Here is a 16,593-nt window from a genome sequence, read left to right on the forward strand (position 1 = left end):
CACCCACCTTCACCCTTAGTCGGGGTTTAATCAGGGAGAGTTACTGAAAATGTGTGAGTGTGAAGGGGCTTTAAAGGTGATAGTTTTAAGGTTGTGTATATCTTTAATGCTTCCTCGTCGGTGACAGCTGTAGCCAGAGAGGCCTCCTGTGTTCTGGTTGTCTGTCGGTCTGTACGTTCGATCAATTCTCGCGATATCTCAGGAGCGCCTGCAGGGAAATTCTTCAAATCTGGCACAAATGTCTACTTGCACTCAAGAATGAACTGTTTAGAATTTGGTGGTGAAGTGATGACATTTTGGCCAGACATTCATTAAAACTGAAACATGACCAGTTGGTGGAGACACACAATTTTCGATGCGCTATAATTAGTGTTAAAGCAAACAGTTCTCTTTTAAAATAAGTAAAGCAAATTAAAAGAAGGAGTCTGGCAGCATCATCTTATGAAAACTGTTGAAACTCTACCACAGCAGACTGGATGCCCTGTTCAGCCATATATAAGGAGGATAATAGATATGAAAATAGGATAATGAAATCACACCAGAGAGTAGAAACACCCCCCTGGCCCCCTAGTTTAACATGAAGACATTACACTCTTTTTTTCTTGTGATCCTGTGACTTATTTAACATTTGTCCATTTTATATTAGAAAACAGCAGAGGGGGATTATGGTAAATTTTAATCAGGTCTGTTAATGCCACTCTCAATCATGTAAACAGGAAATTAGGTGAAGTCAGTTAGTTAATGTAATCGTCTAAACGGCTTTAGTGTTCTTGCTTTACTCACATTATTCGCAGTGGTGGGTTCATTGTGTTCATGTAAATGAGGCCAAATATGAGTAATTAAATGCAACTTTATTCATCAGTTATGTAACACAAACAGTCAGGCAGCTGGCAAGATAATTGAAAACACATTTTAATGTTCTGCAGAGTCGGCAGTGATTGCACATGTGGTGATTGTGTGAATCATTGTCCAAAAAAAACAAAACGTTCTCATCTTCAATGATCCGATTTCAACATGAATAGAGAGCTGATAGTGCTGCGTTATATATTCAAGAGATAACTTTTGTGTGGAGAAATAAACTGAAATTGGTTAAAATGTAACATGAGGACCAAAAAGGTTTCACTCACATTTCTAATCTTATTTTAAGAAAGAATAAGGTGTTGGAAGTTTAGGAGTTTTTATGGAGTGGAGAATTGCTTTCTGAAAGAGTATCTTTAATGTAATCAACATTGAAAGTAATCGTGAGTTAATCACACACATACAGATATTTTATAACTGGTGGCGACTGGTCGGATCCCAGTTAAACCAATTTATATATATATATATATATATATATATATATATATATATATATATATATATATATATATATACACATATATAAATCAGCCAAAACCAAATAATCAGTTGAGCTCTAATTAATTTTCACCTATCAGGTATGTCCCATATTCACAGTAAGTACCTTAAATTTGAAATTTGCTAAAGTAAAGTAAAGTAATAATAAATGTCTCAAAACAACAACTACAAATTAGAAACTTTTAAGAAATAAAGATTAAACTGTGTTTACTGGCCTTTAATTTGGGTTTGAGAATTTCACAGATTACTGATTTTCATTTGAGGATTGTTTCAAAGCAGCTGAGCAAAACTGAAAAACGGGACAGAGAGCAGCTGATGTGATTTTTAGCTGTGCAGGTGCACTCTGCACCTCTGGCCCCTAATATACCAAAACATACCCAGCATGCTTTGGGCAACTCGTGCTTCATGCAGCTGACTGCGCTTTGTGACACTCGCCAGCTGTTCACGAAAAACTGGACCCAAAATTATATTCATCACTGAGACCAGACGGTGCAAACTGTTCAGCATCTGCAGCTTTACTAGATAGCAGATTACACACTGTTATTCTGATGACCTTTGACCTGTAACCATCCCACAACAGAGGCAGCGTTCACCCTGCTGCTGTACTGGGAGCTGCTGCAGTGGGAGGACCGGCCCCTGAGGGATTTCCTCCACTACCCGTGTCAGAGCGAGTGGCAACGCAAGGAGAACCTGAGTCGTAAAATCCTCCACTACTTCAACAAGGGCAAGGCAAGTTTCACAGCTTTCTTATTTTCTATTTCTTTTTGACAATGTTCATGTGTCTGTTTTCTTTCATCAACAGTGCAGCTGTTCCCAAAACATAATTACACTTTGCCTTCATTAACACTAAGGGTGAGAAAGAATCCTGAAGTGTTTCTTAAAATCTTTCTCAAAGTTTTCATTATATTTTTCAACAAAACTTATTAGTATTTGAACCTACTGAACTAGATTTTTGCAGTGTTGGAGAATTATTGAGATCCTTAACTTACAAATACTACAGTATAAAAGTATATAATTCAAAAGGTTACTTAAGTTTAAGTATCAATACTTTAACTTACATTTTTAACTTTAATACAGTGTAAAAATACTACAGTATAAAATCATTAAATTCAAAAGGTTACTTAAATAAATGCGTCAATATATCACAGTGTAAAAATACTACAGTATAAAAGAATGAAGCTGAGGTACCTTAAGTAAAAGTATCAATACCACAGTATAAAAATACTATAGTATAAAAGTCTTAAAGTCAAAATGTTTCTTAACTACTACAGCAGTATTTGTAAAACAATTTACTACTGTAATAAATGTAAAGAAATACATGTTATGCAAATAATTAGCTGCCAATACTGTTATATTATTATAAGCAGATTATATTTTTTATTAACAGTGCTTTAAATGAATGTGTCATGTTTTAGCATGTGAAGGTGGAGCTAATTCCAACTACTTTATATACTGCTATAGTTAAATATTTAACTGTGCATCATATTTTAAAAGCTGATTATATGTTTTTATGTAAAAATTGTATCAACTATAGCAAGATAAATATTGTGAAATAGGAGTATAACGTAGCTTAAAAATGGAAAAAGCTCAAATAAGTACCTCAATTCTGACCATAAGTACAGTACTTGAGTAAATGTACTAACACATCAGGTTTAATAGCTAAAGAAACATCCTTTCTACAGCATTCAGATCATAAACAGAATTATGGATTATCACTAAATCTTCTTATTGTCATTGCTTCTGTTTATATCAGGAAAGAGTTTTCTGCACTGAAGCAAACACTGAATATTAAACAATAGAGACACAAACATGCAGACGTTGTCCACACCACAGAGATGATACTCTAGTATATATATATATACTATACTCTAGATAGTAAGGGTCAGAAGTCTGCTCAAATATGATTTGCTTTCTGAATCGTTCCTCCCTGACTGGTTTTCCTCAACTAAATGAAATTATTGGACTGGTCTCTGAGCTCTGAGGAGGACTTTGCCCTCTGGACTCTGGGAGCAGCTGAGGAGGAAACAAAAGAGGCCTCGTTCACTAACTCTTTGTCATCTCTGGTTGTTATTGCTGCTCTGTTAGGAGACGTTTTTTACCTGTGGAAACCTCTGTTACTGTTACGAATGTAAAGATTCATCCAGGAAAAATAGAAATCTATATGTGCTTCAAAAGTAAGGTGCCAGTTTGGTGACCTCAGGAAATTAATGTTGGCAATATTATGTAGAAATGGACTTAAAAATATAACTATATATGTACTACACAGTGAGCCCCTTCCTTATTTATTGCACAACCAAGAAGTATTCTAACATTAAATTGCAAGTCGTTATTTTTCATTTTAAAAACTTTAATAAGATTATAGAACATTATTATTTTATTAGGGATTTTCTGTAAGCAGTAGATGAGTGTAAACATGATAAACATGATTTGTTTTTCAACTACAAGATTTAAAATTACAACAAAAACAAATTCTTCCCAGTTTAAATTAAATATTTGGACCAATTGAGGATTTTTTTCGTTTTCTTTTCCCACTCAGTTATCATCACCTTTGTGTATTTCTAACACTTATCTTAGTTCTTTTTTCTATCTGTCTTGTTATTTTTGTTCTCCTTCTTCCTTTCCTTACTGAGTTTATATTTTTGACTTATGTTTTTAACTTTTAAGTTACCTAAAATACATTTTACAAAATAAAGAAAGCCTGACATCAGATTGGTGTCTTTTCTCAGTTTCACACACAATTTAAAGATATGTTGAATTCCAAATATGATATTCTTACTTTTAGCCTTTTTTGGCCTTTATAAATCATAGATACAGCTATGCAGGAAAACAAGATGTGTATAGAGTCTGATGAAGTTTTTTTCACCCTTACTTTCAAATGATTACGCTCATGTAAATGTTTCTCATGTTTAGAAGGTTCCTGTATAAATCCATCAGCTGTCTCTGATTCTTCCTGAGACATTCGTCATTTTAATGATTATTTCTCTTCCTCACACAGGATGAATTAAGTTTCAATAACTTCTTCCATTCATCTCGTTTATATCTGACTTTGCAGTGCTGGGAATATGGAATCTCTCTCTGCCGGGAGCTGGCTTTCCAGTACGAGACTTTATATGATTATCAGAGCCTCAGCTGGATACGGGTAAGTAAAGTCTCAGTGCTTCCTGTTTTCAAACAAGCAATCCTCTGTGATGCTGGTAACATTGCGTCAAACACAATGTCTTAATCACCTGTGCACACCCACACATGCAGAGGATTCAGTAATGTGTGTGTGATGAGATCATCATTCATCATGACTCCTTCTGCATGTTTTTATCATTCTGTGACAGAAAATGGAGGCAGCGTATTACGACAACATCATCGAGCAGCAGAGGATCGAGCCGGAGTTCTTCAGGATGGGCTTCTACGGCAGGAAGTTTCCTTTCTTCCTCAGGGTAAATGTAGCCTCGTCTTAGTCGGTGCTGACACGGTTGTGATTCTGCCGATGCGTACGGTTACTCACAGTCAGCTGCAGTAGCTCGTTGATTTTCATGAATGTCGTCACAGCATAACAGAACTTTATCTGTAAAGTTTCACTCCTGAAGTCCAGCAGCCTCCAGATAAATTCCTATTAACCTTGTTATTGCATCATCATAACATATAAGAAAATGTGCCCACTACTGTCTGAATATTGAATTTCATTTATTGGCTTTGTTTGTTCCGATTGCAGTAAAGTAACAATCGTTAATATCATATATTTTTTATTGATTAGGCCTCATATATTTAATGACAGTAAATGCTTTTAGCACCAAGTTGTACTTAGCCAACAATACTATTTGCACCTTGGCAAAATAGTCAATGTGGCCATTTACACCCGGATGTATATGACATGGCAGAGACACCCAGGTGTCGGAAGCAAACTTTGGATACTGTATGTGTATATGTAGCAGCGTTTATGTTTCCTAAACCCAGCCAAGTCATTTTGTTGCCTAAATCTGTGACTGAAAACTGAAAATAAGAAGTCAACCTAGTGTAAAAATAGGCTTCACATGAGATTCAAACTCTTCAAACAGTTTTCTGGCTAAAAAGTCCTTAGTTTCACTTATTCATCCACCACAACCTTCTCCCTACTAAACATTGTCCCTCGTTATACTATAAATATTATTACTACTACTTAAAGTTCCTTTCAATTAGCTAACTTTTGCTAAATTGTAACATTAAATTTGCCTCTCCGACTGTAAAAAGCTGAATAGCTGCCGTGTGACTTTTCTCACCCGAGTGCAAATTGACACTCTGTTTCATAAAAGCTGCTATAATCAATATAATATATAATAATCATGTATTAAATTAAAATAAACGAGAGGGGTTTCCTGAATCGGCTCATATTGGCTTTACGGAGCATCAAATTGAGTTTGAGTTCATTATTAAGCCGTCCAGCTAAACTTTACTGTTTTGGTTCAATCTCATCTCTCTCATAGTGTTTGTTTTCAGCAAAAGATGCTCCATCAGTTATTGCAAGTTGAAAGCAGCGGGAGATTATTGTTAAATTATTCATAAGTACTGAATTCAACAGCATGCCTTTTTTGTATAATAACAACTAAAGTAGTACTCCTTAATAAGTTTCTAATTAATTTGAGTACTCATAATGATGTGCTACAGTCTCTCATCAGCATGTCGCTGTCAGCCTTAAATAAATCCAGCTGTTGTCTTTCCCCTTTTTCTGCAGAACAAGGAGTTTGTCTGTCGTGGTTATGACTACGAACGACTCGAGGACTTCCAGCAAAGGATGCTGGGGGAATTTCCACAAGCCATCGCCATGCAGCATCCCAACCAACCCGACGACACCATCCTGCAGAGTGACGCTCAGTGTATCCTCTACTTCTAATTGGGCTGAAACCAACAATTATTTTCACTATAAATGAGTGTGTAATTCATTTTTTCTATAAAGACTTATGGTTATGAATCCTCACTTTTGAAAAGATAAAATCAGTGAATATCTCCATTTTTGCCTGATAAATGACTGAATTAATATTGTTGACAGTTAATTTAGTTTGGATGGATTAGCTTGCACTATGTATTAGCTAAATATGTGTTAAAAAAGAGGAACACTGTATGAAATGTTGAGGTTTATTTCAATTCAGGCAGCGAGAACAAACGCTCTCTGTAAGCAGTTCCTCTGAAGATCCCTCCTGTGAATATCCACGTCCGTCCGTCTGTCACTTCCTTGACACTTGGCCCTCTAGACTTGCAGATCTACGCGGTGACTCCAGTGTCAGACATCTCCGATGTGCCTCAGCTGGAGCGAGTGCCCGAGAGGATCAAGAGCTTCTACCGCATAAACAACGTCAGCCGCTTCCACTATGACAGGCCGTTCCACAAGGGGCCCAAGGACCGCGAGAACGAGTTCAGGGTACGGTGAGCCGGCGGTGACATCCAGTCCGTCTCTGCATCACAGTTTAGAGGTTTTTTTCAGATGCAACACTGGTTAAAAACATGAAATGGATTTATGCAGAGGGCTTGAAGCCGATGCAAGTCAAGTAAAGTCCAGTCAATTTTATTTATATAGCCCAATATCACAAATTTGCCTTTACGTACAGCATATGACACTCTTTATCCTTGGAATTTCGACCCAGATAAGAAATAAATCGCCCGAAAAATCTTTAACTCTTCAAAAAAGGCTGTGAAAGAATAGACCAACATAATAACTTCACAGTATCAACAATCATGATGACAAATTTAAAGATAGATTTCAGACAAATATGAAGAATCGATCCGGGAGGACGTCAAACAACTTCCAAGTGCGGACAAATACATTAGGCCTGAGCCACACAACCTTCTATCCATCATGGAAACCTGGAGGAGGACCGACTACACAAACACACGAGAGGAAAACTCAGACAACTGACACAATTCACACAAATAGAATAAAAGAAAGAAACCCACAGAGAGAGAGAGAGAGAGAGAGAGAGAAGCACAACATGTACATAAGGGAGCGAGAGAGAGACAGGAGGAGCCGCTATTTATTTTATATTTACTATAACAGCCATGCAAGACTGAGAAAATGGCCTGAACAAATTGTACAGTCCTTCGAATTGTTTCATTTATTCCCCCTCATTGATAAAAAAAAATATTCTAAATTTAAATTTGATTAACTCCATAGAACGGAAATCAATCTGGAAATAACTATTTTAAGTTTGAAACTCAAGTAGTTAAGTAGAAATACTGTCCAGTTGAGGAAGAAGGTTGCTTTGACACACAGTGATTTAAATGAATGTATATGAGTCACAACAATCCTTTTGAATTTGATGTCCAGTATTTTTTTGATCCAGCATGTGACAGATAGGGTTTATTATCTTGTTGCATTTGTTTGTTTTTAATAGAAGATAATTGAATGAAAATATTGAAGTATTAATCACACAAGCTGATGTTTATGAGGGTAAATTCAATGTTAATTTAATCAGCAATTTATAAAAAGAAATATTTAGAATTACATAAAGTAGTTGTTAGATTAATGGACTAATGGATAGAATAATCTTTAGATGAATTGATAAAAAAAATTGTCTTAGGTACAGCCCTGATAAGCTAAAAAACAGAACAGCAAATCTTCACATCTTAAGAAGCAGGAAACAATGTATGTTTTGCATTTTTCCTTCATAAATGATTTAAATGATTAACAGATCGTCACAGAAGTTGCTGAATAGTTTTCTGTCAATCGACTAATCGATTAAACATTTCAGGCTTCATTGTATTTTATATTATAAGCCTTTCTGTTGTCACTTTGCTCCGCCTCTTGTATCCAGTCCAAGTCCAGCTCCCAGTGCTTCAGAGACTTGGACCAGACATGACACTGTGCTGTAGCTTCCTCTGACACACTAACCTAAATTTGGAATCAAACCACACCAGGATTTTTTTTACTCTTCACTGAACTGACCTACATGTTCATGCTACACTAAAAACACTGTTAAGAGGTTTCCCCCGAATCTGGTTATTTATCTGTCACACACACCACACCTTCCTGATGTTTCCAGATGTGGTTCACAGCAGAACGCATAACCTCTGTTCTCTGCTCTGCATGTTTTACAGAGCCTGTGGATCGAGAGAACAACCCTCATCCTCTCCCGTCCTCTCCCCGGGATCTCCCGCTGGGCCGAGGTGGAAAGGAGAGAAGTGGTGAGGAGCTCAAGCATCATCTTTTTGCTTTACATGCTGGTTTCTCTGTCACCATGGTAGTACTGCTTCTGAGGGATGTTAGATCACTTTACACACATACTTCCTTTTATCATGCGTCTGTTTGTTTCCAGATGGAGGTGAGCCCTCTGGAGAACGCCATTTATGTGGTGGAGAATAAAACCCAGGAGCTGCGGACTCTGATCAGCCAGTACCAACACAGACAGCTTCATGGAAACATCAACCCGCTCAGCATGTGTCTAAACGGGGTCATCGATGCTGCTGTGAACGGGGGCATCGCCAGATATCAGGAGGTAGTGATACAGGAACTAAGAATGAAATGGGTGGATGTGTTGAATTTATTAATCTGTGTTGTGAGAGATCCTCATCTTTTGGCTCCTCCTCTCATCCAACAGGCCTTCTTTGATAAGGACTACATCAGCGGTCACCCAGAAGACACGGAGAGGATCACACATCTGAAGGATTTGATGCAGGAACAGGTCAGATTCAGTTTTGATATGATTCATGTGTTGTTCATGTGATAATTCATGTGAACAGCCTCCTCAGTACTTTTTTTCTTCTTCTTCTGATTTCATGTCAACAGGTGCACATCCTCGGAGTGGGACTGGCCGTTCATGAGAAGCTGGTGCACCCAGAGATGCGTCCCCTGCACAAAAAGCTTGTCGATCAGTTCCACATGATGAGGACGGGTTTACATCATGTGAGTAGTTCCACATGAGGCTCAGTTGTTTTTACTTAGGTTTTGTTTTTTGTTGTTGTTGTTTTTTATATTTTAATTTTGCATTTTCAGGGACAAACACATTGACACATGGCACAAAGCCATTCATTGAGAAATTACAGTACAAAGTCAATAGGAACATGAAAGAACAAAAAACTCAAGCTTAAAATCAAATAAACAACAAAGGCAATAAAATTATACAACTAAACAAAACATTGAGACACACCAAATCAATTTGGTGCAATGTGAGATTTCCCATATTATTGTCATATTTTGTAGAATGTTGTAATGTCTTATTCCTCAACCAATAAGTTAATTTATCTAAAGGTATACAACTATTCATTGCAGAGAGCCAAACTCCAATTGAAAGAAGGACATCTGATTTCCATTTTAATGCAATACAAACACCAACAAGATTTCTGTGAGCTTTATCACGCGGCTATTTTAAGGTTGGATTTACCCAAATAGACAAATCTTCGGGTTCAATAGAAAGTCAACATAATGAATACTGGATAGGGTGTGTGAAATGGTCCCTCTTCTAGGACACATCTAAAGGAAAAAGGGTGAAATATTGGAGTTATTTGTGCAATTTATGTGGTGATATAGAGCTGGTGGAGAAAGTCAAATTGTGCCAAACTATATGTAGAGTTTGAAATAGAGGTAGCAGCATTTCTGCACAATTCACCCCATAGTTTCTGTCTCAGTCGGTCCATTCTCTTATACGCAATATCTCAGGAACACCTTGAGCAAATTTCTTCAAATTTGAAACAAATCATCTATCTGGACTCGAGGATGAACTGAATAGAATAGACTGTCCGTGCATCTCTGTGTGTGTGATGAGTGCCATGAGTGTGCCTGTATTTTTTTGTTCTATGTGTGTGTTTTAATGCTTGTAAATAGAGCAGTGTGAATATTCAGAGCAGTATATGGTTGGGTCCCAGCAGGGTGTTCCCGGTGTGGATAGATTCGGACCCACAGGCTGCCAAGGGGTCAACTCTCCCAGAGGCATCCTCTCCTCCCACAGCCACATGAGCCCCGAGAGCGTCCGCCTCATACACAGACACAGGTCAGACACACACACACACACACACACACACACACACACACACACACACACACACACACACACACACACACACACACACACACACACACACACACACACACACACACACAGGCACTTCTGCAACCACAAACCTAGACTAGCATCGCTAATCTCAACCCAGAATTGACTATGAAAAATATCATCAGGTTTTCAAATTAAAAGTATTTTAAGTCAAATCAGGATTTTTCTATACTGATCATCCAATTCAAGGTCACCTGATACCGAAGCCTATCCCAGCATGCATTGGAGCGTGATTTCGCCACATTATTACAGCACAGCACACATAGAAATAATAAACATCTTCACACTAGAATTTATTTTGGGGAAAAAAGTCCTATATTACCTCTCCCTCTCTCTCTCTCTCTCTCTCTCTCTCTCTCTCTCTCTCTCTCTATATATATATATATATATATGGATCTAAAGATCTGGTAGATGTATATTTTGAATGCATAATGCCATATGAATATATACAGCATTTAATTTAACCCTAAGATTAAAAGAAAAAGTCCTCTCTTTCCCAGAATGATTGAAAACTGGTTCATGATACCCAGCTGCACAAACATTCATAAACACATGGAGGTAAATCATTAACGGTCTCCAACCTCGTCTCCGTCCTGCAGCCCTCTGAACCTTCAGGGTTCGATCCGTCACTCGTCCTCCTCCCTCTCCTCCCACACGTCCAGTGAGGCGGGAAACCTCGTCATCATGACCGACGGCCTGATGGGGGAGCACCCCGAGGAGGCGTTACACATGCAGGTAAGAGTGGGAACAACAAACACACACCGGCACGAATGTAGTGGAAACAAAAGGTTAACAATGAAGTTCGATAAAAAGCTGACAGAATATTAACTTGGCTATTACTTCTGTTGCACGTCCGTTACATTCTTAAAAGCCACTCTTACAAATCACTAATGTTGGTGTATAGTCCTGGAGTGAGGAGAATTATAAAGAGTACATATTAATTTAATGAATGGATGGTTTGGAAGAGAGAATGGCATATTGGGAAGTAATTTAAAGTCACAGTTGAATGAGAAGTAAACTCAAAGCAGGTCAGATATGAAAAGAAAACCACTTAATATAATAATAATATAAAATATTATCAGGATTTAATCATGTGCACTCAGATGTTTTCAGCAAAGGTGAGCGAAAATTCTTAAAATGTCAATTAAACTACCAAACTGAATAATTGGTCGACCTCAAGTGGATAGTATGAATTTGTTTTGCAAGTTATAAAGCTTGGTTTCAAGATGTAAAATGTATAAAACTACTCGTATGATTACATTTTGCGAGTTTCAACATTGATACTGTAGCTATAACTGCATTTTCATCAACTTTATAATAAAACGCAGATACACCAAAAACAGCAAAAAGGTTTTCTCTTACAGAACAGTGCCTTTTATTTCTTCAAAAAGAAAACAAACCTTAAAGTTTTCATTCTATTAAAACTATGTTTGGTTTTGCAGCCGAGCCCCTCCTCCTCCAGCCTGAGCTCCATCCGCTCCAACTCTTCCCAGATTATTAACTCTGCTCCCTCGAGTGCCAGAGGTAAGTAAGAAACTCACATCAGAGACGGATACAGACTGAAATTATCGTAACTGTATACTGCCCCGAAATGTCTTTGTATATTATATGTATTTATAGAGGTTTTATCAATCACAGACCTTACATAGATATCTAATAAATAGTATATAGAAAGAAGACATCTCTGTAACATGAAATGAGGTTGCTGCCAGCAGAAATGGTCATTTTTCCACGTCTTTTCTTCCGTCCAGGCTCTCCGTCTCTGCCCGATAAGGCGAAACACAACCGAGAAGTGATGATTCTGTTGCCGTCTCATCGTGAGAGGGTCAACAGCTCCATGTACTACAACATGGCAGAGAACGGACAGGTGGGACAGATCTACACCACCATGAAGGTGTATCAATGTTCTGAACACACCAGATGACAAATATGTTGCTAATCATTCAAATCAATGGGTATTAAAAGTTCATATGAGGTTTTTAAATTTGTTTTAACAGTTACTAACTTATAATTACACACTTTCTGTTACAGAACAACCACATGCAGCGTGCCTTACTTCAGCAGATCAGCCCCTGTAAGCCGTGTGCCGATCCTCACATGTCTCTACCAGAGAAAGGTAACAAAACACCAACAGGTTGAGATGTTTATAATAATTTACATGAGATGTATCACAGTGTATGTTGACCATATGAATAAGAAGTGAACATAGTCTCCATGACGTCAGCCATCGGTTTGCAGACTACGGTTTTGAAGCCTCGAGTTTGGCTTCATTACAGTAGCCATCTTGAATATTTAACCATCATCATCTTGCTTATTGCCTGTTGCCATCTTGAGTTTTGGCCGTCTTCATCTTGACTTTTTGGCTGTAGCCATCTTGTATTTTTTCAACCAGAAGTGACACGACAGGGTGGAGCTAAGTACAACCGAACCCTGAAAAATACATTTTTAAGGCATCCAAACTTGGCATTCCACAATTAACTTTCATCAACTGAAAACACACTGTGGAAGGGTTCAATTTGTATTGACGGAAACAAGACAAACTGTCAAACGGGGCAACGCTGTTAGCAACCTGTCAATCACTGTGTAGCCCCGCCCTAAAGCATCCCCTGCTTTATGGTCTATTTGACTCTAAATGGAGCATCATTTACTAAATGAACATCATGCTGTATTGAAGAAGACTTGAAACTAGAGATTGAGACCATAAACTCATGTTTACAATGTTCACTGAGGGAATAAATCAAGAGAGAAGTAGAGTCATTTTCTCATAGACTTCTATACAACCAGAGGAGTCGCCCCCTGATGGACAGGAGAGAGAATGCAGCTTTAAGACACTTCAGACCCGGACGTTGTCGCCGGGTGTTGACTTGTTTTTGTTTCCCCCCTCCAGTGTTTCCCAACGCTCCCAGCAGCTGGAGTCTGGATGGAGAGAACAGGGATCAGGTGTCCTACATGCCAACTTCTACTGGAGGTGTAATCATGCCACCTGTCCCACCACGGTCCTTCCCTCCAGGTAGCTCATCCTTTTTTACTTCATACTCACGGTTCTTAATGGGGTTGAGTGCTTTTTTGAGATGTAGTCTGGATTTTCGACCTTTACGTAAGACCTTTTAAAGCAATGTATGAATTAATTATCTCTCTCATATGAATTTTACTTTGCAGGACACTTCCTGATGCACTGTGATGCGTTTCACCACCAGAACAGCGACCCTCCCCCCGCCCTGCCCGTCCGCTCCCTCAGAAAGGTACAGCCACGAGAGAAGTATTATAAGTCTAGTCATAAAAATATCACAAGCTTTTTTCTTCCTTCTGCTTTTCCAATTCACTCGCCTCATCTCTTTGTTCCTCTTTATTTTCAGTTTACATGAATACCTCATATAGAGATGATGATGAAAGTATGTTCTTAGCTTTGGAAAACATATTTCCAATTTTCCAAAAGATACTTTCTGTTTTTTTTCATGGTAACATTTTTCACAGAAGCTCCCATTTCACAAGTTATCAACTCCCACACATTGTCTTCACTTACAGTAAATCTGTTGATGACATTTTTTTTTTCACCCCAGTTGTCGACTTTGAATTTACAAAGCCGTCTTTAAGTGTCTCAGTGTCTGAAATACGGACAATGACAGAATGATAAAGTAGTTGTTCTTTTTTTTTGTGTTTATTCTCAAAAGCACAAAGAACACAATCATACACTGTACATGTTATTTTTCATTTTCTCTTCCTCCGTCGCTCCATCAAACCTCCAGGTTTCCCCAACACAGAACAAATCACACTTCTTTAATTGTCAGAAAGCACACTACAGTATTAATACCTCAACGAGTACACACAAAATAATTAAATACAATACAGGAAAGAAACTATAAATGAAAAAACAGATAAACTGAGTTAAATAAACAAAAGTCAAGTTATGAATCTATAGAGAGTCTTCAAAGTATTGTATTGTTCTGACCCCAAGGGGATTTCAATTTCTCCAGATATTCCCACAGCGAGAAGTACATTTTTTCCAATTTTAAAAATAACTTCAATGTCTCAAAACCACATAGAAGAATTTAGGGGAAGATGTGACTTCCAATCGTAATATTTCTTTTATTTGCACCTTTTAATTCCTATATTTCTGACATCATGTGAAGGCAGTGCGACTAGTGTTGAGATTCATGTTGTCATGGACACAGAGATCCACCCTTGACACCCACTCTCTCTCTCTCTCTCTCTCTCTGACTCTTTATCTCTCTCCAGTCTCCCCTCCACCCGATCCCCGGCTCCCCCACCAGCCCCCAGTCGGCGCTGGGCGGCAGTAACTCCACGCTGTCCGGCAGCGCCAGCAGCGGCGTCTCCTCCCTGAGCGAGAGCAACTTCGGAGGCCAGTATCCGGACCCGGGCCCAATCAGGAACGACGCCCTGGAGCCCCTCCCCAGCCACCTGTGGTCTCCGCCCGACGAGTACCTGGCCTCCCCCTACCTGCACATCCACTACGGCGGGCCGGAGATCGACTCCGTGGACCAGGTCCGCCCCTTCCACTACCGCAGCCCCGCCTCGCACCCGCACAACCACCCGCACCCTCACGCCCACGCACACCCGGGGCTGGACGGCCACTCCCACGGGCCGCCGCCGCCTCACCACCACCCCCCACTCACGGCCCCCACCACATCCCGTACCGCCGGCCTCAGCCTCCAGCGGTGCCGCCCAAACCCTACCTGAGGGAGGGCTGCATCCCGGAGGAGGAGCTGCCGCCTCAGCCCATCCCGCTGCCACGCAGGATCTTCCACTCCCCCCACGGCCACCGGGAGGACCAGGGCAAACACCCCTGGGAGCAGTGCATCAGCGAGGAGCACGAGGAGACGCAGTGAGGAGGAGGAGGCTCCAGCTTCATCTCAGTTAGAGCTTCTCCTCTCCTTGTCTCCTTCCCTTCATTTGCACTGAGATAGAGCAGCAGGAACAGGAAGGAGTCTCGTCGTTTGATTTCATTTCAGTGCACATGAAGGAAAGAAAAAAGAGTGAACATGGATGAATCTCCAGCACGAGGCACAACTGCCGTCACTGCTCCGTGTGGCCTCCTAGATATAACGAAAAGAAACGTGTCAGACAATGAGACGGATTGACTTTGTTCAGAAATTAATATTGATTGTACACAAATGTACAACTCGTCTGTGAGCATGTTTTTTGTTTTTTTTCATTCGAGAATAATGCGACAACAGTTTTGTGAAATATGACAACCGACATGATCCCAGGTGCAGTTTAAGCTCTGAACTCCTTTAATTTTGCTCATTTTCACTACAGCGAAGTGACTCCTCTGCTTTAAACGCTTCATATATACGAATCCTTATTTTGATAAATAACTAATACAAGATACATTATAGTGTTTTCAAAGGCTTTATGTCCATCATGTTTTTCAAAACACTGTTAAGTGCTCCTTAATAGTGAATCATATCAAATGGCGCACTCTTTAACACGCGTCGCTGCCGTTGGACTTAAAGGGACGTGAACTTCAGTCACTGACGATTTTCCAAACCGTACGGCTGCGTACGTAAAAACCTACGTGAATGTATTCAGATGAGATGTTCTATTTGTGTTCAACAAGCTGCAATGCTGTTTTTTTTTGTTTTGTTTTGTTGTTTAAGTGCTTTAAGTTCAGTCTGTGTTGGGAAACTATTTTGTCTCTTTTTGTGTGACAAAGATATCTCGAGAAGAAAAAGGAGATGATGGACCATGTTTCATGCTCATTGTGGATGAAGGCGGAACAGGAACTCTCCACACCTCCACTTCCTCTCTCGCTCTCTCCCTCCATCTTTATTCCTTCCTGTGTGGTTGTTAAACCACGTGAAGCAGTGAGGGCTGAACCTGAACAGCTGCTGTTTGTTTAGACCCCGCCCCCAATTCTGAAGTGGGCCCACACTCAGACAGCGTTGGAATACGCCTACCTGCCTTAAGTGCACTCAAATGCAGTTTGACCTCTCATCCATCCGGACCGTGAGAAGCTCATATCGCGACAGCCGTCCTCCTTCACATCCTCTTCGCTCTAACGCTCCCTGAAGGAAAAACAAACAAAACAAAAACAAACAAACAAAAAAAGATATCTACCTAGTGATGTTTTGTATGGTTTCGTCCCGCTTTGGTTTTCAGGTCGTCGTTTGGTTCGTAGCGCTAATACTTCTTATTCTGCCTGCGGCTCTTTTTCTCAATCACCCTTCTGTCGTGTGAACAACTAAGTGATGTGTTTCGGAAAGAGCGC

The 16,593-nt window shown here is 39.5% G+C and overlaps 1 protein-coding gene across 1 annotated transcript in view; it reads left to right on the top strand.

Annotated features, from left to right (window-relative positions):
• Positions 1 to 15,211, top strand: part of LOC129100199 (dedicator of cytokinesis protein 3-like) — a 55,742-nt gene extending 40,531 nt beyond the window's left edge. Inside the window, 18 exon segments of the mRNA XM_054609772.1 lie at positions 1,937 to 2,085; positions 4,409 to 4,495; positions 4,683 to 4,787; positions 6,059 to 6,200; positions 6,576 to 6,742; positions 8,416 to 8,502; positions 8,634 to 8,813; positions 8,916 to 8,999; positions 9,104 to 9,220; positions 10,162 to 10,304; positions 10,964 to 11,099; positions 11,807 to 11,888; positions 12,116 to 12,231; positions 12,396 to 12,480; positions 13,252 to 13,374; positions 13,524 to 13,606; positions 14,601 to 14,985; positions 14,988 to 15,211. Coding sequence (XP_054465747.1) covers positions 1,937 to 2,085; positions 4,409 to 4,495; positions 4,683 to 4,787; positions 6,059 to 6,200; positions 6,576 to 6,742; positions 8,416 to 8,502; positions 8,634 to 8,813; positions 8,916 to 8,999; positions 9,104 to 9,220; positions 10,162 to 10,304; positions 10,964 to 11,099; positions 11,807 to 11,888; positions 12,116 to 12,231; positions 12,396 to 12,480; positions 13,252 to 13,374; positions 13,524 to 13,606; positions 14,601 to 14,985; positions 14,988 to 15,211 — 2,495 coding nt within the window.
• Positions 15,212 to 16,593: the final 1,382 nt, after the last annotated feature.

The sequence above is a fragment of the Anoplopoma fimbria genome, chromosome 12, assembly GCF_027596085.1.
Source record: "Anoplopoma fimbria isolate UVic2021 breed Golden Eagle Sablefish chromosome 12, Afim_UVic_2022, whole genome shotgun sequence".
NCBI classification, from domain to species: Eukaryota; Metazoa; Chordata; class Actinopteri; order Perciformes; family Anoplopomatidae; genus Anoplopoma; species Anoplopoma fimbria.